Source organism: Pleurodeles waltl, chromosome 1_1 (genome assembly GCF_031143425.1).
Source record: "Pleurodeles waltl isolate 20211129_DDA chromosome 1_1, aPleWal1.hap1.20221129, whole genome shotgun sequence".
NCBI lineage: Eukaryota > Metazoa > Chordata > Amphibia > Caudata > Salamandridae > Pleurodeles > Pleurodeles waltl.
In genome coordinates, this window is record NC_090436.1 from 898,242,882 (window position 1) to 898,269,818 (window position 26,937).

At 44.8% G+C, this 26,937-nt stretch overlaps 1 protein-coding gene across 2 annotated transcripts in view; it reads right to left on the minus strand.

Moving 5' to 3' along the window:
* The window catches only part of VPS13A (vacuolar protein sorting 13 homolog A), a 1,844,906-nt gene that overhangs the window by 233,958 nt on the left and 1,584,011 nt on the right, over positions 1-26,937 (minus strand). Inside the window, exon 69 of one of the 2 annotated variants that reach the window (XM_069230094.1) lies at positions 2,704-3,455. The exons of the other annotated variant lie outside the window; for it this stretch is intronic. Within the exon in view, the coding sequence (XP_069086195.1) occupies positions 3,390-3,455 (66 nt within the window). The 3' untranslated portion in view covers positions 2,704-3,389. Of the gene's footprint in view, positions 1-2,703; positions 3,456-26,937 lie in introns of those variants that run through there. 2 annotated transcript variants of the gene reach the window in all.

Genomic DNA, 26,937 nt, shown 5'->3' on the forward strand with positions numbered 1-26,937 from the left:
CAGCAACTCTTCAGCCTGCATAAGAAGAAGAAGGAATCTCCCTTGAAGTGAATGGGTCACTACACTGTGTCCGCAGGCACCAGCTGCAATGACAACCGGCTGCGTGGATCTCCTCTCATCTTGAGCTGCGTGGATCCTGCAACATGCATTGTCTGGAGTAGTGCTCTTGGGCCTCTCTGCCACCTGTCCAACTTTGGTGGAGGCAAGCCTCTGCCTTCCCACGCAGGACAGTACCCTAAGTGCACTGCCTCTCTTGCAGCTGCCAAGGCTTGTTTGCATCTCCTGCAAGGGATCTTCAGGAGACGTGTAGCTCCAGTACCCGGCACTCCTTCCTGTGACGCACAGCCCTCTGCGTGGTTTTGCTGCGGCGTGGGATCCCTTCCTGTAGTGCTGTGTGGGCTCCTCCTGCAGCTTCTGTGTCCCCATCCTGGTGGACTCCTGTGGGTGCTGCCTCTGCTTCTGTGGACTCTCTGTGATGCTGAGGGTCCCCTCTGACTCCCCCTCCTGTGTTGAGTTCTCCTCAGCCTTGCTGGTCCCCGGTAGCACCACTTTTCCATTAACCACAAGTTTGCCTTTGCCAAGGCTTGTTGGTGGAATTCTTGCACCGACACCCATCTGCAACCTTCACTCCAGCGTGAGACATCTTCTGCATCCATCAGGAACTCTTCTCTGGCTCCAGTGTTGACCTGTTCTTCCTCACCTTCGACCAACTCCTGTAAGTACAGCTGGGTGAGTAGTAGCTCCTATTCCTCCTGGACTCCACTGACACTTTTGGACCGGGTCCCCTCTCTCCACAGGCAGTCCTCTCCAGGAATCCACTGCTGGTTTCTTGCAGTCTTGTCTGGGTGTCTTCTTTTCTTATTTTTCTTCCTTTTGGGTGGTTTGGGGAAATTCCAGTGATTTTCTCCGGCTTTCCTGGTCGCTGCAGGTATTGTGTTAATTATTGCTGTGGTTTTCTAGTGCCCCCAGCTCCCCTCTACACATTCCACTTACCTAGGTGGGGGTCCTGTGTTTGCATTCCATTTTTTTAGTATATGGTTTGGGCTCCCCGTAGGGTAACTATTGGTTATCTACATTTGCACTGTTTTCTAACCTTTCCTTTTCTACGCCCATTTCTGATTACTAATGTACAGATTTCGTGTTTTTACTTACCTCCTACAGGAGTATTGTCTTTTTTAGTAATTTTGGTGTTGTGTAACTAAAATAAAATACCTTTATTTTTGTAACACTGTGTGGTTTCTTTCATGTGTGTAAGTGCTGTGTGACTACAGTGGTATTGCATGAGCTTTGCATGTCACCTACATAAGCCTTGGCTGCTAATCTGCAGCTACCTCTAGAGAGCCTGGCTCCTAGACACTGCCGACACTTCACTGAGATGGGATACCTGGACCTGGTATGAGGTGTAAGTACCTTAGGTACCCACCACACACCAAGTCAGCTTCCTACACCATCAGAAACAAAACAATATTGAACACCTACTTATTTCCATCACAGCAATCAATTCAGGTACGTCTGATTGGTTGTGCTCCCTGCAGGCATGAGCTGTGACAATGTTCTCTGGGCAAGTACATCTTGATGGCTGTATTTATTACTGAAGCAACCTGATTACATATATACGCCATCACGGACTTTCCCATGTCTGTGATTAAGGTACGTGGGAATATATTGTAAAATAACTGTGCAATGTGCAGCAGCAGCATAGTCACGCTGGAACAAAATGAGCAAAAGGAGTAGCCATGACGCCTTCCCCTGCAACACCAGTCTATCAGAACTCATTTCCAGTTCCCATTCGCCAAACGCGATCACTCCTTCATTTATGGAAGGAGCTAGACCTTCTTGTCCTACTAACATTGTATTTCAGAGCACCTAGGTCCATGAAAACAGATGGCTACGTCCTTCCTTTACCCAAAAGGCCTTGAACACTAACCACTTCTACCGTTCTACCTGGCATGCAGCCCTGTTGCCTGCATCCACTATTGGCATCCTCTACAAACGTTATCATCCAAGTCCACTTTCGGTGGCCTTCCTCCCACTCTCCTTTCTACTCTTCGAAGTTTAAAGCCTTCCATCTGTACTGTCCTGCTATTCTGCTTTGTAGTTTGATTAGAAGTGATGAATCACAATTTGTTTTGAAGTAAACCTTTGGTTGGTGGGTGGTGTATTGTTTAAAATGTAAGATGTCTAAATTAACTTCTATTGAACAGTTTCAACAGAAATAAGATTTCTACCATTCTACACCATTGGAAACTCCTTTTTTGTTATAGGCCTTATACTGTTAATTTTCCCTAGCGGTTGACACAGTCACCTTGAAGTATTTCTTAGTTAATTTCCAAAGAATCTTGTAATATAGGTAAAGGATAATGAATTCGTTCAATGGCTACTTATCCTATATCAAGCGGATTTTCACTTAATAACCCATGTACATAGCAAATCTCTGTCTTGCAAACGAGTCACTCATCCAAAAAGATCCACAACATTATGAAAGATAAAATATGTTCTGTACACTTAAAACACAAGTACAATTCAATGTACAAAAAAGCCTCAACAAGACGTCCAGTTACAAAACGCATCTGAAATAGGTAATGCGCAAAAAGAGGCAAAATAAAAAAAAGCACTGAACTAACCTTTCTAGGAAAAAATCGTGCATTCCTAAATAGAAAGCAACAAAACATTCAAATGGAATAAAAGCTGCTTCACATTTTTGTGCAATAAATGGCTGTTTATTATTGTTGAAATAAATTTTATAAATATAATCAGTAGTTTAAAAGCCCGATTAAAAATATGTTTAAATCTTTAATATCTTTTTTTCAGTTCATTAACAGTCATTACACTCCGGCCCAAAAAGGTTAAATGAAATACAGTTACATTACAAAAATATTTTGGCAAATAAATAGAGCGATGTAAAACATAATATGCCTTAAAATAAATTATATAGCGTACCTTACGCAATATGTTGAACTACAAATATAAAAAGAATAAGGCATTCGGTGACCTCTTTAAGTAAGTCATGCTCAAGTAACTTCTGAAACCAACTACCATTCCTGTTGCACTAGATGTCGTGACATTTAATGCACTCGTCCTCTCAGAAATACATGAAAAGGAAAGCATTAGTCGTTCACAGAATGAGTGCAGCCAATGCCAATTCTGTATGTAAGCTTATTTTTACTATCGGAATACCTCAATGTCTTTAAACATTTAAACACCTTATAAATGATAAAATAGAATTTCCAGACTTCAAGTTGCATTCGTGAAAATTATTATTAAAATAATTGTTTACAAAAAAATCGTGCCTGAATTTCTTGAGGAAAGTCGAGGCAGTTACAAAAAGAACTGTAAAATGAGTGGCAGTGCTGGAGCCTTACACATTAGCAATAGCATGCCTTTAATTTCTAAATGGATTCATCATCCTCATCACTATCAGGTGTCCTAGTCCATTTACTGTAAGCAATTCTTTTCTGCAAGCATGATAGGAGGAAAAAAAAAAAACAGAAACGTTAGTCTGAGCTCGTTCTTGATGACTGATGAAAAAATAAGCAACAGATTATAACAGGGAAAGCAAAAGCATCAAGACATCTTGAAATTCTAAAGACCAGCTGTGTAGAGGACTACAAATAGAAAGTCCTCACTTTAGCTGAGCAGCATATGGCTACGTGATAAAAAGAGTAACAATATTTTCTTGCCTAACAGTGTGCATTTTTGCACTCTTTGCTACTGATGACTGCACATACATTCAAAGTCACTATCAGAATTCATAGCAAAATATTGACAGAGGCCAATCATAAATTATATATTCTTTGCTCTATTTAATCGGTTAGAGGTGTTCAGCGCAACTAATTGTGAAATAAGCCCATTTTATTGCAAATCATCCATTATTTCTGGAGTGTATTGACTGAATCATGAACTGGACAGGGTCATTTTAAGGATTTTCGGGGCCCAGGTTAATATGTACTTTGCGAGTCTCAGTAAAAGACATTTAATTTCATTGTTCATTTATTGTTAACTCAAGTCCCCATAAAGCCAACAATGCAAAATTAGTTGTTAAACTTTAACAGGGGAACAGAAAACAGCTGGAAAATGTCTTGCCTTAGACCCCAAAAATCCTTAAGGTGACATGGGGTAGAGACACAAATTCAGAGGTAGAGACAGGAAAAGAATTAGAGAGATTTAGATGGAGGATAGAATACATAGATGGTAAATGAAGAGAAAGGCCACTTTCCCGGGGGGACCCTTGGGAAGTGGGGGCCCTGGGCAATTTCCTATTTTGCCTGTGCCTTAAAACGACTCTGACCTGGACACAAGTACTGAACAGAAGGCACAAACTGATGGTCTTAATGGCATGACGAATGACTGAAAATGCGTAACAGTGGATATTTAAAAGATAGTGGCAGTGGAAAATAGACACCCAAAGGGATGTGTTGCACACATTTTTTTACAAATCTATATACGGCCTGCAAACGCAGTTGTGACTCTTTTACCTGTAATATGAAAAAGTGAGCCAAACTGCATGTCAATTAATGCAGGTACACTAAACCAGAATTCATCTCACCACTCAACTTTTTAAGAATTCTGTCTGCCGGTTAGGGATCACACATTGATTTCACGCATTCATGAAAGCCTTCGATTCGCAGGTGAATCTCATGTGCTCGAACTCCTGTGAGTCTCACTGCTCTAATGCACGCATTTGTGCGTTTCCACAATTCAGTGTTCCTGACCTACACATAGAGCAAGGAAAGTGTAAGAGGCTGGCCTAGTGTGTAGTAGACACCTATGGTGGTGGTGCCTTATACTAGGTCCAGGCAACCCTTCAGTGTTCAGGAAGCCAGGACCTCCCTAGATGTAGCTGTGGATGAGCAGCCAAGACTTATCTAGGAGGAGTGCAAAGCACTTGCAATACCGCAGCACTCACACAGCAGCATATCACACCTAAAATAACAACATTCTAGCCACTTCTTGTAGTGATCTGTGTCCAATACATGGGTAAAATGGCTTCCGCGCACTTACAAAGTCCAGTGCAATGGAACTGGAATTCATAGTGGCATCTCTGCTCATACAGGGGTGCCCTCACACCCCTGCATGGAGGGTCTACCATAAGGGTGACTTACAGTGACCTGGTGTAGTGACCTGTGGTGAGAGGGTGCATGCACCTTTTTACACAGGCTGCAATGGAAGGCCTGCAGACACATTTTGCATGGGTTCCCATGGGTGGCATAATACATGCTGCAGCCCATGGGAGACCCCTGGTGTCCCAATGCCCTGGGTACCTAAGTACTATATACTAGGGACTTATAAAGGGGCACCAGTATGCCAATTATAGAGTGCATAAAGGTCCAAGGTAACCAAATTTGGAGGGAGAGAACACAATCACTGGGGTCCTGGTTAGCAGGATCTCAGTGAAAACAGCCTAAGCACAGAGCTGAAAGGACACATCTGCCGATTGTGTCCCACAAAGGGGCATGCAGATTTATAACCCAAAACAAAAGACATTACTCAAATGCTATTTGGTCTTGGGACAGAAATGTTCAGCTTAGGCTGGTCACAACATGAAATTTACTGTGGACTTTGGGCTCTTGCATTGCTTGTGTGATCAAATACTTGGAGAATTTGTAAGGTAGTTGGTACCCACATGCAAGGATGACACTGTGGCCATCCTGCAGCAGAACTCTAAGCTCAGAATTTGCTGTAGTTGGGTGCATGTCTTCTACAGGAGTATGCAGTGGCAAATTAATAAGCCAAATGGGTATAGGAATCAACATAAAATATGTTGCTAATTTTTGTGATAGACTCACATTTAGATACCACTCTGTAGGCTACAAAAGTGGTCTATCTTTTCCGAGACGTCTATTTTGACCTCTTACATTTTAGTTTCATGTTGCAGAACACTTAACTGGATGTTCTAGTTAAAAAGAACAAGCTACTAACCTTTGGTAACACTTTATCTGTTAGAGATAATATAGCTGCAGATTCCTTACCATAGAATATTCCCCAGGTGTCAAACTGGGTCTGGAAAATCTTGAGCAGTACCTCTGTGAGCCAGTAGGAGGCATCAATCGTCTCTGCGTCGGTGCTAGAAGTGATGTGTGCAGTGCCTATCTAGGTGTCACTTCAGTGTGGTGACATCAGTTTCTTTTTGTGACATTTGCAAACCAGAATCATGGAGCCAAGACAGAATGCTGATAGACCAGTGTGCAGACACTAAGGACTTACAAGGGTCACCCAACATGAAGAAATCCATTTGCAGAAGCAGGGGAATGGGAGGTTCAGTAAGGAATCTGCAGGTAGATAGTCTTTACCAGATAAAGCATGCCAAAGGTAAGTAACTTGTTTCCGCTGATACAGACTCAGTGTCCACGTTTAGGGCAGTCATTCCTTCATTTCTATTACCCAGGAGAAGCAGACATCTTTTGGAGCATACCCAGTCATCTTTCCTCAGCTCTCCTTTCAAGCAGTAATGTTTAGTGTCCAAGAAGATCTTGCTGTACTCCACCGGCAGCCCTTTTACATTCAGGAAGCAGCACACTCTGCCCTGCTCACATGACCAGGTATGTTCCCTTATCATAGGGCATTCATTCCTACATAATTAATTTACCAACCAATTTGTTGACTAACATTACTTTCTGATATCTCACTTTAGATCCCCTGGACCCCATCCAAACTACACTGGCAATTTTGACAACTCTGGGAGGCTATACAATCCTTGTACAGGTAATTTTGAAACTACAGAAATTTACTCTAATCCCATTCTCTATATTCTCCTCCATTTTTCCTTCCATTTTGGCTGATGACTTGTGAATTTTAAATCTATAGGTGTAGCTGAATTGAGCTGAATTGGTAGCTTCAGCAGTGTTTGATTAGTGCCCAGTGAGTATCAACTCAGTGTATACATTGGAATTCTATACTGTAGCCTTCTCTACTCTAACACTATATTTTCTGTGCTCTATTTCAGACCTCCATTTTTCTTGGGCTCATGTATTCTTAAAATCCTGGTGATGATACATCTATCTGTATAAAGGATGAAAACATTGTTGACTAGTTCTACGGACCTAATTTGATTGTACATAAGAATAAAAATGGTTCTTACTTGATACACACTCTTGGGGCGGGATGTACTAAGCTTTTTTTCTGTTTGCAAACAGCCTGAATCACAGAATTGGGCTGTCTGTGGCCAGAAAAAAGGAATTTTTTGATGTATAAAACCCTATTTTGTGATTCGGTAATCTATTACCGAATTGCAAAATGGGTAGCAATTCAGTATTAGGAGGGGGCATGTAAGGGCATCCCTTCCTAATAGAGACTTGCAGTGCTATGTCTGAGTGTTTTGGAACCGAACTGTGGTCGCAAAACATTTGCTTTTTACCATTAAATTCAATTTGGTGATAACCCATTTGCAGACGGGAAGGGATCCATGAGGGACCTCTTCCCCTTTGTGAATGCATGTGAAAATGTTTTTAAAGGGCAGGCAGTGGTCCCACGGACCGTTGCATACTCTTAACAAATGATCCTGAAATGTTTCATTTTTAAAACACATCCTGTTCTCATTTGAGGAAAACAGGCTGCATTAAAAAAAAAAAACTGCTTTATTTAAAAGGTAGTCGCAGACATGGTGGTCTGCTGACCCCCAACAAGCCACAATCCATGTGAGTGCCGGCCATTTCCAATAGGTCACAAATTGAGACCTGCCTCATGAATATTAATGAGGCATGTCCCTTGCGACCGATTTGGGAATCGTAGACAGTGTCTCCGACAATGTTATTTACAACTGAATAAACTGATCATTTGATAAAGTTGTGCATTGACTGATATATATCCTAGTGGGAGGGCGTCACCACTTTTGGCAGGAAAGAGACACTTGTTCCCAGAACCAGTTTATTTGGGGGGAAAAAAAGCAGCACATAGAGACTGCTTGATAACCCTCCTGGCTGATGTAATGGCCAAAAAAAGGCAGTTTTGAATGTCAAGAAATGCGAAGGGCATCTACGCACAGGCTTGAATGGTGAGCACATCATAAAGTCAGAACCAAGTTCTGATAGTTGGGGCATGATAAGGGTTTTGGAGGAAATGTGGTGGATATCTTTGAGAAAATGTGTCACAACAGGTGACTTGAACAGAGGGGGCAGATCCAGCAACCGCAAGAAAGCTGATATGGCAAAAAGATACCCTTTACCTGGGTGCAAAGCAAAGCCTTGCCGAGCTAACAAACAAACAAACAAACACCATCACCTCAGACAAAGGTGCAGAGAGGGGATCAACATTTTTGGAAGCACACCAGAGCACAAACTTGTCCCAACAGCAGGTGTATACTGTTTTGGTTGAGAGATACCTGGCCACCAAAATGACATTGCAGACTTCAAAAAGGAGGTAAAAAACTGTTAGTTGCCTCTGCTTAATCTCCATATATGAAGGCGGAGCATGAGCAGGTTCAGGTACAGGACTCTGCTTTGCTGTTGTTACAGGAGTTGCTCTCGAGATCGGAGGACCGATGCTCATACTCAGGAGTTCATGACACCATACTCTCCGTGCCAACTTGGAGCCAAAAGAAATACTTCAGCCTGGTCTTCCTGATCTTCTTGAGATCCCTGGGCAGGAGTGTTATTGGCGGAAAGGCGTACAGGATGCATCAGTTCTACTCGAGACAAAATGCAACTCCGAGCGAAAGCTCCCTTAGAAACTCGAGTGCACAGAAGTGCGGACATTGTGCTTCCTCTGTGGTGATGAATGGATCTAACTCAGTTTCACCCCAATCGCTGAAGAAACATTGCACCACCTACGAATGGACACCATTTGTGATCCGTGAGGTACTGATAGCCGAAATCGTCTACTCTAGCATTCAGCGAGCCCTCAAGATCATGTATAACTAGGAAGATGTCCTGATGTCCCAGCCATGTCTAGAGCACCACGCCCTCTTGAAGAGCGGTCCACGACCCTACCCTGCTTGTTGCAGTATCACATGGCAGTGGTGTTGTGTGAACTAGCCTTCCCTTGATGCACGGGAGACAGACTTTCAATGCCAGGTGAGCAGCGTTCAACTCTAACAGGTTGATGTGGAGCTGAGACTCTGCCAGAGACCAGAGTCCTCTGATCTCCGCATCTCCCAGACAACCATCCTAACCCATGTATGCTGCATCTGTCAGGACAGTCAGCTGTGGGCTGAGACGGGAGAGGGGTCTGCAGTTCCCTCCGATTTCTGGACATGTTTGGAGGGATTCCTCTGAATCTGAGCCCACTTTGAATGCAGAGCCTACATATGCCAGCAGGCATGCATCACTAGCAGGATGCAGGAGGCCCTGCATCCTCCGGGTCAGTCTCATGGACATCTAGGAGAGAGGATGAAACATTGGAATAATAACCCGGACTCGCCGCTCCTTAGGATATGCCTGAAACTGCAGTGACAGAACAGTTTAGATGAAAAGGAGCACCTGAGAGGGAGTCAAGTGTGACTACTGCATGCTGATAGTGAACCCCAGAGAATGCAGGAGGTCCGTTGTAGTTATAAGGTGAGAGGCTATTCCCTGGGGAGAGCCCACCTTCAACAGACAGTTGTCAGGGTAAGGGAAGACTGGAACCCTTGACATTCACAGATGACCTGCGACTACTGCGATCAACTTTGTGAACACCAGAGGGGCACTGGTGAGGCTGCAAGGGAGCATAGTGAACTGAAAGTGCTTATGGCCACAGGTAATATCTGTGGGCAGGCACAATGGATATGTGAAAATAGGCGTCCAGCAAGTCCAACACTACCATCCAATCTCCACTGGCAACAAAGCCATTGGAAAAGGCTCCAGGAAAGGTTGCAGTCTCACTACCAGAGCTGAACAGGATCCAGAACTGAATCCAAGGGGCCCAACTGATGCTGAGGGCGAACCTGTTGGCTGGAATCCAGTGGGGGCACCCGCCAAAGCTGGGGGCCCAGCAGCGCTTCAGAGGAGTCAGGCCACCCAAATTTGAGGTGCATGGCCTCATAAAACTCCGTCACCTGGGAGGAAGTTGCTCCGGCATATCCATAAAGGATGCACGGACATCCCCGAAAAGCCAGTTGATCTCAGCTAGGCATGGAGTCTGAGTGCCAGTGACGATGCAATTGCTCTGCCTAGCGAGTCTGTCATGCACAGCGAATGGTGAACTTAGCTATGTCACTGATGTCAGCAGTAACCTCGGTCAGGATGGCTCGGGCCTCCTCAGAGGTCATGGGCAGCACTTGAGCAACTGAGTCCCAAACTGTGTGGGCCAAGAGGCATGTGGTGTTCACCAACCGCAGCTCAGGCTGGAGGAAGAGAACATCCTCTTGCCAAAAGTATCCAGCCTCTTGACTTCCTTATCCTGTGGTGTGGTAGGGAACGTACTAGGGTTGACTTTGGAGGTGGAGGCCTGGAGCACCATGCTCTACGGGGTGGGGTGCTGGGTGAGAAAAGCTCAGTCCCCTGGAAGGGGGACGATGGTGGCCGGTGGGACTGGCCCACGCCGCAAGCAGGACATCTGCGAGGCCCTCATTAAAAGGAAGGAGAGGTACTGTGGGGGTGACTCCCGCCCGAAGCATCTCTGTTAAGACATTTATCTTCAATGCCACAGAGGGCAGTGTAAGGTCCAGGACCTCAGCTGACCTCCTCACCATATGGCAAAATGAAGCCCCTTCCTCCATAGTCACACTAGGAGGAGGGACCAAGTAAGTGTCTAGGGGAGGTTTCCAAACCACTGCGCCTGCCAGTTGTTCGTATCACTGATCTTTTGGCTATTACAAGTGGTTATGGTAGCCATAAGGATCCTCCGATACCCCCCCAATTGTACTTCTTACTTGGCGTAGCAAAAAAGGGGGTCCTGGCTCTGACTCGGAATGTTGAGCTCTGGCCAGTGCCGGTCTGGCTCCATCGGAGTCGAATCTGAAGATGGGCAGCCATGGGATGTTGCGGCACCGGGAACAACGTCACTGGAACAGGATCCAGGAAAGGTTGCAGTCTCACTACCAGAGCTGAACAGGATACAGAACCGAATCCAAGGGGCCCAACTGATGCTGAGGGCGAACCTGTTGGTGGGAATCCAGTGGGGGGACCCGTCAAAGCTGTGGGGCCCAGCAGCACTTCGGAGGAGTCAGGCCACCCAAATATGAGGTGCATGGCCTCATAAAACTCCATCACCTGGGAGGAAGCTGCTCCGGCTTTGGGAAACTCTGAGAGGCATGGAGTACACCCAGAATAAGGCTCCGCGGCTAAGGTACAGGAGCAGGGCCTAAAACGGCGATGACGTTCACTGTTGTTTAACTGGAGCTGGGTGACCAGGAGCTTCAGGGATTGCTCCCAAAGCACCTTGTAATTCAAGGCGTGACAGTCTTAACATGCCTTGGAGTTGTGCCCAGACTCCAGACACTGGAGACAAACCAGGTGGAAGGGTCTGTCACAAACATCTGCTGTGACAGGAACCACAATTACAACCCCACAGGTTTTTTCAGCATATCCCTACCACATTGGGAATGAAGTCTAAAAAAAGAACGACAAATGGTTATGAATAAAGCAAATAACATGGATATTTTCCTTCATAGTTTTATATCTGATCAGATCAGAATATTCATTTGCATTAGCTTTTTGTATACTGCTATATGTCAATGGTGGCAACTTCAGTGTGGTTATAACTGAGTAAATCCAAAACATTACAGGTCGGGTATAAAGCAAAGCTAGAAGGCACCATACATAAACAGTGCTATAAACTGTAACCCTCTCACTCTAAATACTTTATTCGATTGTTTATCCACAATCATAAAAGCAAATAAATTATGCATGTATCACCAGTTAACATTCAAGTTAAAATAGAGTAAAATAAGACATATATACATAAATTCTTCCTAAAAGCTGTGACCTATATCATGAAGTTCAATGCTAAAAGCTGGGTGCAATTATTATTAAGAACAACAAAAGTTTATTATCGATTTAAACAAGAATAAAGGTATACTCATAACATCTTCCTAAGAGCTATAGTCTATATCAAAGTTCAATACAAAGATCCAAAAGCAATTATTCTTAAAATCAATAAAAAACAAGATAAAAAAGATATTGTAAAATATTTTGTTAAAAATAGAATTCTTATAACTTAGCTAGAATAATTTCTAAGATAAAAACCTCTTCAGCTTGCCTAAAGATATTTTCTAGCCTTCATGACTGCACACAAATAAACCGCAAGACCATTACAAATTTGAACAGAAGGAAGAGTCAACAGGTAAAGAAAAGCCGGACGACGTTGTATTTGCCAAAATTTCAAAAGTGGTATCACAAAGACTTTCCTCTGATCGGTATGTAATGTACAGAATAAAACTGTGTGCATTGTACTTTGTGTCGACGCTGAGTCACAGGGACATTTCCCCAAGACTGGACGCCAGTCGTTAATAAGTGGAAAGCTGACAAGTCGATGGAATGTCTCTAATCTTAGGCGTGTAAGAACATATCGATGCCTCGGATTCAGTACATATTTCAAATATGGTTCCATGCCGTCCGTTTGCTGCATCAAAAGATTCCTCATCACACTAGGATTCTTTGCTTCGGTGGCCCTCCTCAAGTCGGCCAAGTAGGTGAGGCAAGTCTTTTTCAATTCATTCTTGGAAAGTGTTTCAATTTTTTCTGGTGTAAAGAAATACTCAGGATGGCCCAGGTACATGAAGAAATTCTTTATGTACTCCAGCCATGGAATTTGCAATGGGTGGCTTAGTGACTGAGCGTCTGCTATAATCGCCCTATTCAGACTCGTCAATTCAGAGGTCCAGACTTTGTGCCAGAGTAATACTGGTGCATTCTTATTAGATCTGTAATATATGTAACCCCCATATCTGAATGGGACGCAAAAGTTGAAGTCGATTTTGGAACGCTTAAAATAGACTTTAAAAAGTAATTTTCTGCTATCTGCAGAGCATTACATTTACTATATCTCCATAGGCCTGCCCCATACAGTGCGACAGAGACACATTTCGCATTGTAGATTGTCATCATGTCTTTTGGAGTGATCCTTCCATCTTTTTTTGAACATTTTGTTACAGCCATGATGGTTTTTACAAACTGTAATTTCCTACAGCTAATCGCTTTTGACCAAATACCTTTATTCTCAAACATGATTCCTAGGTATGAAAACGTTTCTGTGTCATCTAGTTTACCACCCTTTATTGTAACGCAGGTTTTTTTTGCGGATTTTATACCACATTTCATAGTGTATGTTTTAGAGCAGTTTATTTTGAGGCCTAGTTCTTCCATATAATTAACAAAAGTTGCCAGTAGGCGTCGCAGAGCAACTGGTGTTCGTGCCAGAAGAACAGCATCATCGGCGTACTTGAGAACTGGAATTGGTCAAAAGCCGATTTGTGGTAGGTCTCTACAGGCAGTAGATAATACAGACTCTAGTTTGTTTATATAGACGGAAAACAGGAGAGGTGCTAGAACGCAACCTTGTCGTACCCCCTGATTTATGGCAAAAGAAGAGGTGCACTCCCCTTGTGTCACAAAACGTACCCTTGCTTTACTTCCGGAGTATAGTTCCCTAATAAAATGAACTATTGTTTCCTCTACCCCCATTTGCAACAAAATGGACCATAGTTTGCTGTGAATTACACAGTCAAACGCCGAAGTGAGATCTACAAATACGAGGTATAGGTTTCTTGTCTTGGCCTTTGTATATTTGCCAATCAAGATGTCTAGGTTCAGAGCTTGCTCCCCAGTCCCTATCCCTGACCTGAAACTGTATTTTAAGTCCGTTAAAATGTTATTACTTTCCACCCAATCCCTCATTCTATTCAGGATAATACGCCCTGCAATCTTTGCAAGGGTGTTGAGGAGTGAGATTGGTCTATAACATGCAGGATTTTGACGATCACCTTTTTTAAATATTGGGACGAAAATGGATTCCGCCCAAGTAGGGATAAAGGCTGTGGCACAGCAAGCTCGTAGAACCTGTGTCAGTAAAGGGGCCCAGAGCGCAATGTTAGACTTGAAATGTCAACTGGGCTCCATCTGGACCTGGCGCTTTTCCACTCTTACTGGTATTTATGGCATCAATGACCTCATTTAAGCTAAATGGTGGAGTAATGGGCTGGGAGTCGAGTCTATGATATTCTATGTCTGGGGTTGCCTTTTCCGGACAATATATTTTGGAGAAGTGGGTAACCCATTCCTCTTCCGTAATAGCTGTTTCAATACTTGGTGACATGCTTTCGCCCAGCAGAGAATTTACAACCTTCCAAAATATAACATTATTGTTTTGGAGGCTTGCATCATACAAGGTGTTCCAAGCTTTTATCTTTTAAGAACTTTTTGCTTTTTTTTATGGCCTTCTTATACTCATGTCTAAGAATAATAATCTTGTTTGGATTTTTCCTATGTAGGTACTGTTTAAGTTTCTTATTAGCCCGTGTACATTCAGTGTCAAACCACCCTTTTTTTTTCCGAAGTCTGGATTTTTCCACACTTACTGTGAGTGACTTTTTAATCCCCATAGATATTGCTGTAAATGCTCTAATGCAATCCTGTGGTTTTGTGTTATCTGTGAGGCAAATTTCAATCTCGTTAGCATAATCGCTCAACAGCTGTTTCATGAAGTCTGTTGGTTCAATCTGTGACCACCATAGGAAATATCCATTTCTAGCTCCCAATTCAATATTAGCTACATTTTCTGTGGCTCCCTTGTGATTGTTTATGGCTTGAGGCAATGCAAGGTGTATACTTTGGGGGTAATGATCACTGAGCGCAATGTCGTAGATTTTATACTCGGATGCGCCAAAGACAAAGTTATTGGATGTTAATATAGAATCTATTGTAGTATTTGCGCATCTGCCATTAAAAGTAGGTTTAAGCTGTGATTTACTATCATATAGTCCATTGCAGAGAGATAGGTCAAATTTGAATAATGTATCATTCAATAGACTACCATAGTAATTTTGATTAAAATGAAATTGGTCGTCATTTCCTCCTGTATAGAGGCAGCAAACTTTCTCAGCTTGTTGAGTACACAGGTGAATGTTGAAATCGCCTCCGCATACAATAAAAGTTTCTTTACGTGTTGAGTCACATGCACGTTCCAGGTCATCCTGTATTTGTCTAATCATATATGAGGTTTTATGTGGAGGGGCATTTTTATAAAAGTTAATAATAACTAGGTGCACTGTGTTTTTTAGTTCGCATAAGATCAGTTAATAAAACGTATTGGAAATTAGGCTAATCACCTTTATTGAGTCAAGCGTATTAGAAATATATGTACACAAACCTCCCTTTGACCTAACCCGCACAAAGGGAATCGCGGGAGTGTGGAATGTCCTATATCCGTTTATAATGATAGGATCTACAGACCAGGTCTCCTGTAGACACACACAAGGAAAGGGTCAAATAAATTCTAACCAGACCTCATTCTTGATTTTGTTATGCAGGCCTGCCAAATTCCAGAATATAAATTTTACTCCTGGTGTGGTTAATCCCAAACCCTGAAGATCATCTGCCCTGCTTTCTTAGTTAATGTAGATATTATAGTCTCCGTCTCTACACAAGAAATGGATATTGGGGTGGTTGAGTGGGCGGAACCTCCGCCTAGTGGTAATTCAGGAATAAGATCTTGTTCTCTATTTTCCCTTACGATATTGTGTTCCCTTCACTCCCCAGTAGGCCCCCTCTACTATTCAATGGGTCGAATGCAGAATTCATTGTGAAAGGTCTCATTCTACCCCCAACAAGATCAGCCGACAGTCAATCCACTTCCTGTAACTGTAACCCAATTTAAAAGTCTAAGGGCCTGATTTAGATCTTGGCGGACTTACCATCAATCCACACTGGCGGCGGACCCAAAAAGACCATCAAAGATACGGTCTTCCTCCCATCGTATTTAGATGTATTGCAGCTGAGCCGTTGACCGCCACTATGAAGTGCTCTTCTGAATTGTCAGGTTCCCGCCACCTGTCCTAAGATGTTACAGATCCTGCAGGTGGTGTACTGGCGGCAGTTTTCTGACGGAGGGAGGACATCACAGGACCCAATAGACATCGGATAATGGAAGTGGCTGTGGACAAGGGGTACATCTCACACACGATCAACCCTTGCCATAAGTGTCCCATTGAATCACACATGACACAACACATACACACCAATATCCATTGGCAGTTCAACACAACACATACATGCCCCCAAACACAAATACACATTCATCCATTACACAGCATACACACACTAGTGACATTGCACCCACACACGACACAACCAACACAACTACACACATAGACACAAACACATGCACACACAAACACAACTACACACATCGCAACAACCACCACACAACAACATGCACCTAAATTCTGCATGCAACAACCCAACAGACTACACAACATACACAATATCCATGCCAAATGGAAGTGGCACACATACTGACAACCACATCACCCACTACACCTCCTTCCAACTCACAATGGTAATTGCATCGCATGCACACATACACATACTGACACACAAACACACACAACTCGAAGCACAACATGACAGGTACAGGTCCCCTTCCAATGTGCACACATCACCACAGCTGACAAGTCTGAATAGACCATCACTGTCACGCCAGCATTAATTTGCCAATGAATACTGATGCCATAATTACAGTTGTGATTGTGTTCGATATGTGTTGTGTACCACTGTGTCCCCACCAGTGTCTGACCCCACCCATTTCCCCGACATATGCATGTAACAGTAATATAATAAAATTATTGTGACATGTATATGTCTGCAGTGGCCCTGTGTCTGTGTGCAGTGACCCCCCCCCCCCATGTACACAGTCAATGTGGGTTACCTACCTTCGAGTCCAGCGAATGGGGTGGGTGAGAGGAGAGTGGTTTCCCTGGTAGCAGCGACAGAGGGTCATGTCCAGCCGAAAACGGAAGTATAATCAGAAGAAAAGGTGAGTTTTCAAACCCTTTCCACCCCAATCCACCAAGAGAGAAGCGAAAGTCGGACCGCCACTTTTTGCTTGCCAGTTTGGCATACCCAAATCTTTTCGGCGGTAAGTGTGACTGGAGTACCGCCGTCAGCCACACTTTCCTATGGTGCCATTGCCGCAGATCGGAATCCTCGGCGAAGTCGGCTGGACTCGTGCGTGTTAAATGCCTAGGGGACCGCCAACATCTAAATCGGGTCGGCAGGTTTCGCGTTGGAAAAGCGATGGCGGGACAGTTACCACCAACATCTACATCAGGCCCTAAGTATTTTTGAAAGAAGGGATTATCATTTTTGTTCAGTCAGCAAAATTATTAATCCAAATAAAAGTAATCTAAGCCATCATGGTACTGCAGTAAATAATGAGCTTCTAAATAATTGATTCTCATTCATGGAAAGCAAACTTCTTAATGAATTGCACCAAAGTAATATTATGCACTAATAATACTAAGTCAAAATTCACAAGGTTCACTCTAGTGGTGGTGGTGGTCTTGACTGCTGCTCTACAGAAAGTATTTTATTTACTTTTTTATGCATGTATGGTATTTGTTCCGAGCAAAGAAATCCATGTCAATCCTCAGAACACCTTACATAACAATTGTCAATGTGCCATGAATATAAAAAAGGGAGTTGTGTTCTGATCAGTAGTTGTAAAGGTACTGTATTACATTCTAGTGTTACCCAATAGTTTTTAAAAATCAACCTTTTTTTTTTTTTTTGGGCAGCAATAAACTTTATTAAAATAAATTAAATGCATACATTTTCCCACACTGACGTAAAACACCTACTCAGCTTGTCTTTGCAAGTTCAAAACTGTGCTGAGTAGCAGAATGTGGGGTGCTTTCTTAGGTATCTGATTCATGAATGGGGGGTCACTTTTATTTTGGTGCCCGGTTCTGAAAAATCAACCTTCTATTGACAAATAATAATTCAACATTAACGATGATGTGAGAATCAGAGGCAAACATATAACATTACTGGTGTTAAAAATAAATGTTCCTGTATCATAGATGCTTTTCCACTGGTGTCACGACAATATTTACATTTCAAACAGTAGCTGTATTGATTGTATACACTGAGATCGTGTGTAGAAATGAATGATGTATAAACAACTCAAGTGTGCTGAAACAATGTCTGTGGATCCAATTTAAAGAACTTGAGTAAATGGCCGTACTGCAGTTTACCACCAACGTCTCACTATAAAGGGAGTTTTCCAGCACCAGTCCTAGCACAACTACTTCCTCCCTGCTTGATCACCTTTTTTGTATTGGCAATGCAGTAGCTACCTACTACATGGAGGGTCCTAGAGAGACACTCACTGTGTGGAGGCCGCCATGTTGAGGAAGGCAGCAAGACCTACCCGAGTCGGGTCCCCTGAGGCACAGATCGCACTTTATAGAAGGCATCGCTATTTGGGAACAAAGCGGGCCTTCTACCAAGTACACAACAGGTCATGTTTGCCCCCTTCTACTACTTTGTCTTTACATTGCATGTGAATAGTCAATAAAAGAACCCCTTAGGTAAAGCAGTGGTTCAGTCAACATGCGATGCTGCAAGGACCCCAATTCACTCACTGCAGCAGGTGTTTGACGTCCTCATAAGGCACAGCAATCTGTGCACAAGCTAATATTCAGACACCGGACCGCTTCACCACAGGTTTGGAGGCAAGGGTGGAGCTTTGGAGTAGTGGGTACTGTCGGTATCCTTTAAGTAGCGTGTAATGGGAACATGCTTTGAGATAGCGATGATCCTTACCTTCACTGTTTCACCTTTGCAGAGTGTGACTACAAGTTCCCTCCCACCCCGCAGGATCCACGATACATAAGTCAACTTTCTGATATGGATGTTGTGTGACAAAATAATTTTTGTGTTGCAGTGTCTTGTGTTGTATTGTCACTGAGGGACATCACCCTACTTATTTTCCTCTCATGAGTGATTTTCACATTTGAGGATGTACATTGCAGGCACAGTATTTACGTGTAATTATCAGTTTATATGGCCTCTTGGTGGGAGGCTAACTCTCCTTTTATATGTTACAGGTGGTATACAGTGAACAACTCACCAACAATGAGCTGAAGTATTCTTTCATTAGTAACACATTAGGTGTGTACTGGCACTATCCCTGATGTTAGGAATGGTAACAGGGAGTCACCCTTGGTCCCGATGAAAAGACTAGGGGTAGGCTTGAAACATGTAGACCTTGTACTAGAAAGTTAGGTACATGGCATACCACCCTTTCCACCCATCCCCACTTTTAATCACATTGCTACCAGAATAAAATTAAATCATTGGTGATTCTAGAAGGCAGGTTTTTTTTTTTACTTTTTAAGACCCCCCCCTCCAAACACCTATTTCTACACCATCATAGGGAATTACAGTTTAAGTGCTCCCACATATCCGTTGGTCGCAGTACCCGATGATGAGGCATGCCACCACGGGGAAACCATCGTGGGTGAGGGTATTCATATCTGTATCATTGTTTTCTGTACTTCCCCCTTTTTTGTTTTAACCTTGGCAGGGGTGCCAGATAGTATTAGAGATAGTTTTCTTGGGCACCTTTAGCCAATTTTAGCAGTTTTCCTAGCCCCTCTCACATCCACTCATTACCAGCATTCTTTCTTAACAAGATCTCTTGCAAATAGACCTCTAGTAGGGCTTTTCAGGCATTGCAGTGCCTGCCTGACAAGGAGCATGGCCCGAGGATGAAGAATGTCACCCAATGGTGAGTGAGGGCTACTGTTCCTGTAAGACTAATGCATGTGGTGACTGAAAAGACCCATACCCTAATTAATGGAATGTAGTCTGTTCTTTTGTAACAGTGCATCCTAATTCAGTTATAGGTTCCTTAGGGAGATTGGTGCACTGAACCACATAATTCTCCCTAGGTTTATATCCCTAAAATATTTTTGGTTTACCTTTCTTTGTACGCCAGGTCCTAGGTACCAGGGGTACCATTTACTAGGGGCTTACAGTGGTGCTAAATAGTGTGCTAATTGTGCAAAACAACTGTGCAGTTTTGGGGAATGAGATCTGACATTGGGGACCTGGTTAGTAGGGACCCAGTGCACTAACAGTCAAAGCCACATCAGGAACCATGCAAAAAGTGGGGGCTAACCATGCCAGAAAGAGTGCTTTCTTACAAAAGCCATTCATCAAGGTATGGAAAGATTGGAATTCTTGACCTCCGTAGAAGAGCTGCAACCACCACTTCCACTTTCATCACTCTCGTGGATACCGGAGGGGCATTTGTAAGGCCGAAGGGGAGCACGACAAACAAAGTGTTTTTGGCCAACAGTGAAATACAGGTAACGCCTGTGGGCAGGCAGAACAGGAATGTGAAAATAGGTGTCCTGTAAGTCGAGTGATACCATTCAGTATCCTGAGTTCAGGGCAGAGGGTGAGCATTTTGAATTTCTCCTTTTTTCAGAAATAGATTGAGAAGGGGCACGTCTATAATAGAATGGAGGCCTTCATCATGCTCGGGCACCAGAAAGTAGTAGGAATAGCAACCACAGCCTACTTCTGATGCTGGAACCCTCTTTAAGGCACTCTTGGCCAACACAGCTAACATCTACTGACGGAGCAAGGAGAGGTGGTCGTCCATCAGCTAGTTGTAAGTGGGAGGCATGGGTTGGTCATAATGGAAAAGGAGCAGCCCCTTTGGATGAGCTGTAAAACCCATTTGTCAGATGTTATTTACCTTCAGTGGTGCAGGTTATGGAGTATCCTGTCCCCCCACCGGATTCCTGTGATGATCAGAGTGTATTCTAAAGGGGTTTGGAGGTTGTGGCTGCTGGAGGGTTAGGGGGAGGTGGTACACTGGCTTCACATTTAGCTGCCTTTCCTACGACTGTGGTAACTGTGTCCTCTGCCACGAAAAGATTGTGCAGTTTGCTGGCAAGGCTGGGTGGGCACGTAATGAAGTGGTTGGAAGCTCCTCCCATGACCACAAAAGGAACAAAAGGTGGACTGGGGTTGACGAGAGGCCATGGAAAGGCCCAAGGACCTGACCTTAGCACTACTGTCCTTAAAGCACTCTAGCACTGAGTGTGTCTTATCTCCAAAGTGATGAGTGCCATCAAAGGGCATGTCCATGAGAGATGCCTGGACATGGTGTTTCAATGCCACACAAAATCGCTCTACTCAGTGAGTTGGTCGTGTCCAGTCCACATTGGATGGTGAAGTTTGCTGCATCTCTGTCATGTGCTATTGCCTGTGACAGTATAGATCGGGCCTCCTCCAAGACCCTTGGCAGCACTTACACAACTGAAACCCAGATCGTGCAGTAAAATCAGCCCAACAGGCTTGCAGTGTTCACTGACTGCAATACTGGGCTGGCGGAGGAGAAAACACTTTTACTAAAATTGTCCAGCTTCTCAAATTCCCTGTCCATGTAGGACGCTGGCCCTCCAAGTAGTGCGCAAAGCTAGGCACACTATGCAGGCGGTCCAGACAACAACACGTTGGTTTGGGCACTAACAACTTTGAGAGTATATCAAATACCAGGCAAAAAGTGGGGGCTAACCATGACAAGAGAGGCCTTTTCTCACAGTCCAGAGCAGTGGAATGTAACGGGCCAGGGTTAACTTGGGATGTTGAGGACTGGACTGCCAGACTTTCCTGAGTGGGGTGCTGAATGAGGGAATTGGATCCTCTAAAGCAAGGCGATGGTGGTGGTCATATTCACAGGACCCCTTGTGCATATGCTTGGACCAGGCCTCAAGAAGGACATCTGCAAGTGCTTCATTAAAAGGGAGCAAGGGTTCGGATGGGGTAACTCCTGGTTGAAGCACTTCTGTCAAGATGTTTGTCTTGGTTGCCATTGAAGGTAGCGGAAGATCCAAGACCTCAGCCGTCCTCCGCACCGCCATAGCAAATCGGGCACCCTCCTACGTAGCCATGGTAGGAGGAGAGAATTACCAGTGTCTGAGGAGGTGTCCAAACCACTGACATTTGCCAATTCCTCCTACCAGTTGTCCTCAATGTCTTCTGCAGAGTACTGGTAACCATATAGGCTCTCAGACCCCTCCCATTTGCCCCTAAGGCCAAGGCCTACTGAAAGAATAAGACATTGGACTACCAAGCTCTGCCCCGGTCGGTGCGGCAGCCAGTGTCGGTTGACACCCATCCAGCTCTGTGTCAGGATGATGATGGGGATGGGGCCTCCAGGGCCATTGGCACTGGAAGAGGCACTCGGGAAGGTCAAGGTGGCTCAATCGGTGCTGCTCCGAATCCATCAACGGATCCAAGGGGCCTGAATAGCGCCAGGGGTGAAACCGGTGGTATAAGACCAGTAGTGGCCCTTCCCAAGTCTGTGTGGCTCGCTGGCACTCCAGCATGGACAAACAGGCCAAATATAAGGTGCATGGCCTCACAGAATTGTCCTAACTGGGCAGGTGTTGCTCAGGCTCCTGGAAACTCTGGAAGGCATGGAGACGCACAGAGCCAGGCCTCGGATGCTGTCACTCCCTTGTCTCGTCAGATGACCTCAATGGACGTGGTGAAGATCTCTTTGAATTCCTGCTATTCTTGTGCTTGTGGGACTTACCAAATTTCTCCAATGACTCTGATTGTGACGAAGAGCACCTGGAGTGGCTCCTCAAACGCTCAAGTTAAGGAAGCGGCTGGGCAACATGGCTGTGAGGGGCATATTGAGTCAGTGCTGGACGTGCCCCCAGAGGAAAGCAAGGATGTGAGCAGATATGCCATGGAACACTCAGAAAAGAGGCACTCCTTTCAAAAGGTCCACAGAAGTGCTAGCAGCAAGGGCAGTGAGGGGGATGCCAGCACACACCCAAGGAGGCAAAGGAGGATGAGCCAGCGCAGATGAGAGGATTGGCGCAGCTGTGAGCAGAAGGCCGGCAGACACTCAAGGAGGATAAGGGGACGATGTGGCACAGACGAGAGGATGGAGAGACTTCCAGCAATGGCTCAAACTCCAGGGATAGAAGGGATACGAAGGAGTGCAGAGTTTAGAGGCCAGGGGGCACTAGCAGTTCATCTAAGCAGGCAACATCAGCCCATGGGCATGCAGCTTGAATGGTGGCCCACGGCAAAGTGAGGCGGGCCCTCACTATGTCACTGGCCAATGGAAGGAGTGCTGGCGTGAGAGGCCAGGAGCGCGAGGTCGCTAGAGCCCTGGAGACACATGGAGCCAGCACAGCGATGTCAACCACAAGCAGGACACCTGGGGTGGATCATTCGCCAGTGGCACATGGTGAGAACCTACAAGGTGACAAGGCATTGCAAGGGGATCCGCGTGGGGTGGGTCGGGATGCATTAACACCCACGCAGGCGCACCACATGGAATAGGCAACTATGGGAATCAAGTGGTGTAGGAAAATACCTCTGATGGCATGGTTACCCCCTAACTTTTTACCTTTTGTTGATGCTAGTTATGATTGAAAGTGTCCTGGGACCCTGCTAACCAGGCCCCAGAATCAGTGTTCTTTCCCTAAACTGTACCTTGGTCTCCACAATTGGCACAGCCGTGGCATACAGATACGTCCCTTGTAAATGGTACCCCTAGTACAAAGGGCCCTGTGGCCAGGGAAGGTCTCTAAGGGCTGCAGCATGTATTATGCCACCCCGGGGACCCCTCACTCTGTACATGCACACTGCTTCTCAGCTTGTTTGTGCTGGTGGGAAGAAAATGACTCCCCTCAGAGTGCCATGCCTCCAACCCACTGCCTATGGAATAGGTAAGTCGCCCCTCTAGCAGGCCTCACAGCCCTAAGGGAGGGTGCACTATACCACAGGTGAGGGCATAGTTGCATGAGCCCTATGCTCTTACAGTGTCTAAGCCAATTCTTGGACATTGTAAGTGCAGGGTAGCCATAAAGAGTATGTGGTCTGGGAGTTTGACAAACACGAACTCCGCATTTTCATAATGGCTACACTGAATACTGGGAAGTTTGGTATCAAACTTCTCAGCACAATAAATCCACACTGATGCCAGTGTGGGATTTATTGAAAAATGCACACAGACAGCATCTTAGTTGCCCCCTGGATACCAGCCCAACTACTAGTGCCAGGCTGACCAGTTTCTGCCAGCCTGCCACATCCAGATGGGTTTCTGGCCACATGGGATGAGTGCCTCTGTCACTCTGTGGCCAGGAACAAAGCCTATACTGGGTGGAGGTGCTTCACACCTCCCCCTGCAGGAAGTAACACCTAGCGGAGAGCCTCAAAGGCTCCAGCCTGGTGTTACAGCGCCCTAGGGCACTCCAGTTAGTGGAGATGCCCTCCCTTCTGGACACAGCCCCCACTTTTGGCAGCAAGTCCGGAGGAGATAATAAGAAAATCAAGGAGGAATCACCCTCCAGTCAGGACAGCCCCTAAGGTGTCCTGAAATGAGGTGACCCCTGCCTTAAGAAATCCTCCACCTTGTTTTGGAGGATTCCCCCCAATGGGATTAGGGATGTGCCCCTCCTCCCTACAGGGAGGAGGCACATAGAGGGTGTAGCCACCCTCCAGGACAGTAGCCATTGGCTACTGCCCCCAGACCTAAAAACACCCCTAAATTGAGTATTTAGGGGCAACCCTGAACCCAGTAAGGGAGATTCCTACAACCTGAAACAAAAAGAAGGACTGCTAACCTGAAAGCCCCACAGAGACGACGGAGACAACAACTGACTTGGCCCTAGCCCTACCGGCCTGCCTCCAGACTCAGAGAACCTGCACTGCGACGCATCCAACGGGACCAGCGACCTCGGAGGACTCCGAGGACTGACCTGCACCCAAGGACCAAGAAACTCCTGTGGACTGCAGCTCTGTCCAAAACTGCAACAAAGAAACCATCTTTAAAGAGACTCCAGCCTCACTCCGGAAGCGCAAGTCTCCACACTCTGCACCCGACGCCCCCGGCTCATGTCCAGAAGAACCAACAACGCAGAGAGGACCCCCCCCCCCCGGCGTGGACACCCTGAGATGACCTCCCTGCACCCTCACAGTGACCCCCTTAGAGAGGATCCAGAGGCTCCCCCTGACCGTAACTGCCTGGTAACAAAGGAACCCGACGCCTGGAAGAAGCACTGCACCCGCAGCCCCCAGGTCCAAGAGGAACCAACTACTGGTGCAGGAGTGACAAGCAGGCGGCCCCCCCTCCTTGCCCAGTCGGTGGCTGGTCCGAGTAGCACCCGTGCCCTGCATGCATCACCAGAGTGACCCCCGGGTCTCTCCATTGATTCCTATCTACAACCCGACACCTACTTTGCACATTGCACCCGCCCACCCCTGTGCCGTTGAGGGTGTACTTTGTGTGCCTTTTTGGGACCCACCCAGTGCTCTACAAAACTCCCCTGGTCTGCTCCCCGATGGTGCAGTTACTTACCTGCTAGCAGACTGGAACCGGAGCACCCCTGTTCCCCATAGGTGCCTATGCTATTTGGGCCCTACTTTGACCTCTGAACCTGACCGGCCTTGTGTTGCTGGTGCTGAGTGTTCGGGGTTGACTTGAACCCCCAACGGTGGGTCTGCCTATGCCCAGGAGACTGAACTTGTAAGTGCTTCACTTACCTGAGAAACTAACTATTACTTACCTCCCCCAAGAACTGTTGATTTTTGCTGTGTCCACATTTGAAATAGCTTATTGCCAAAACTGTGTACATTACTGTTTTAAATCAAAGTTCTATACTTACTTGTGTGAAGTACCTTGCATTTTATGTACTTACCTCAAACCTTGGATCTTGTGGTTCTAAAATAAATTAAGAAAATATATTTTTCTATATAAAACCTATTGGCCTGTAGTTAAGTCTTAGAGTGTGTGTTCTCATTTATTGCCTGTGTGTGTACAACAAATGCTTAACACTACCTTCTGATAAACCTACTGCTCGACCACACAACCACAAAATAGAGCATTAGTATTATCTAATTTTGCCACTATCGACCTATAAGGGGAACCCTTGGACTTTGTGCACATTATCTCTCACTCTGAGATAGTATATACAGAGCCAACTTCCCACAAGTCAGCTTTGTCAACTGAACCACTCGTGGAAATGCAACAGAAGTACACGGAATTTCATGAAGTTGGGTGGAAAGCATCAACCCAGAGCAGAGGCCATGACCGCAGCAGCAGTGCACTCACATATATTCTTTCACCGGTTGTGGCCCCCCCTTACATCATCCTTCCACTATTCCCTGATGAAGGTGGCGCTTGTATTTCCAAACTTCAGATTTAGTTTGTCCACCGAAACGCGAGTCGGCTTTGAGGATAATAAAGGATGACCTTGATGAATTCCAAGATTCTGGCCTTAATGAGCTTTAGGTCTTGATATTAAGGATTATCTTGATGAATTTTTAACGTGTGGCTTGGATGAAAATTGAGGATTATGTTCATGAACTTTGAGATTATGACAAATATACAAAGTTGATACTGGACAATATTTATTTTTGTATATTCTTTCTGATTACTCTTTATTCTGTATAAATATATTTTTTTACCATTAGCTGTTCAATGTATTGGAACCTCATTATATGAAAAACAGTCGTTTATTTAAATTGGATTGTATTCAGATTGGGAGCCATATTATATCTATTATTATGAGCATGGAATATAAAGATTCCTGTCTGTAGTTGATTGCTTATATTGCTATCATTAATTGGTTTGTCCGGTGATTCTAATTTTTATTTCCTTTTTTGTCTCTGTCTTATATGTCTGTCTCTCTGTGTTGCATTTGAATTTGTTATTGTTCTCTATTGTAATTCAGATGATTGAGTTTCAGGTTTTGGTATGTGGGGGAATTGTTTCTTTATATATGTGTAGTTATTTTTTTTAGATTTCATAGTGTATATTAATAAAATTATTTTTCTGTTTAGAATATGTGTTGATATTGGATTAATTCATATGTGAAATTCGGATGTGAGAGAGTTGTGTGTTTTACTCTTCTTGTAGTGCCCTTGATCACTCTCCATATCAGATTAGGGAACCCTGTTTAAATCCACCCCCCCCCCCACCTTGGTGGCCATAGCAAGGAGTTGGAGGCTACAGGTCCCCATAGGGCCAAATGTGGGTCTG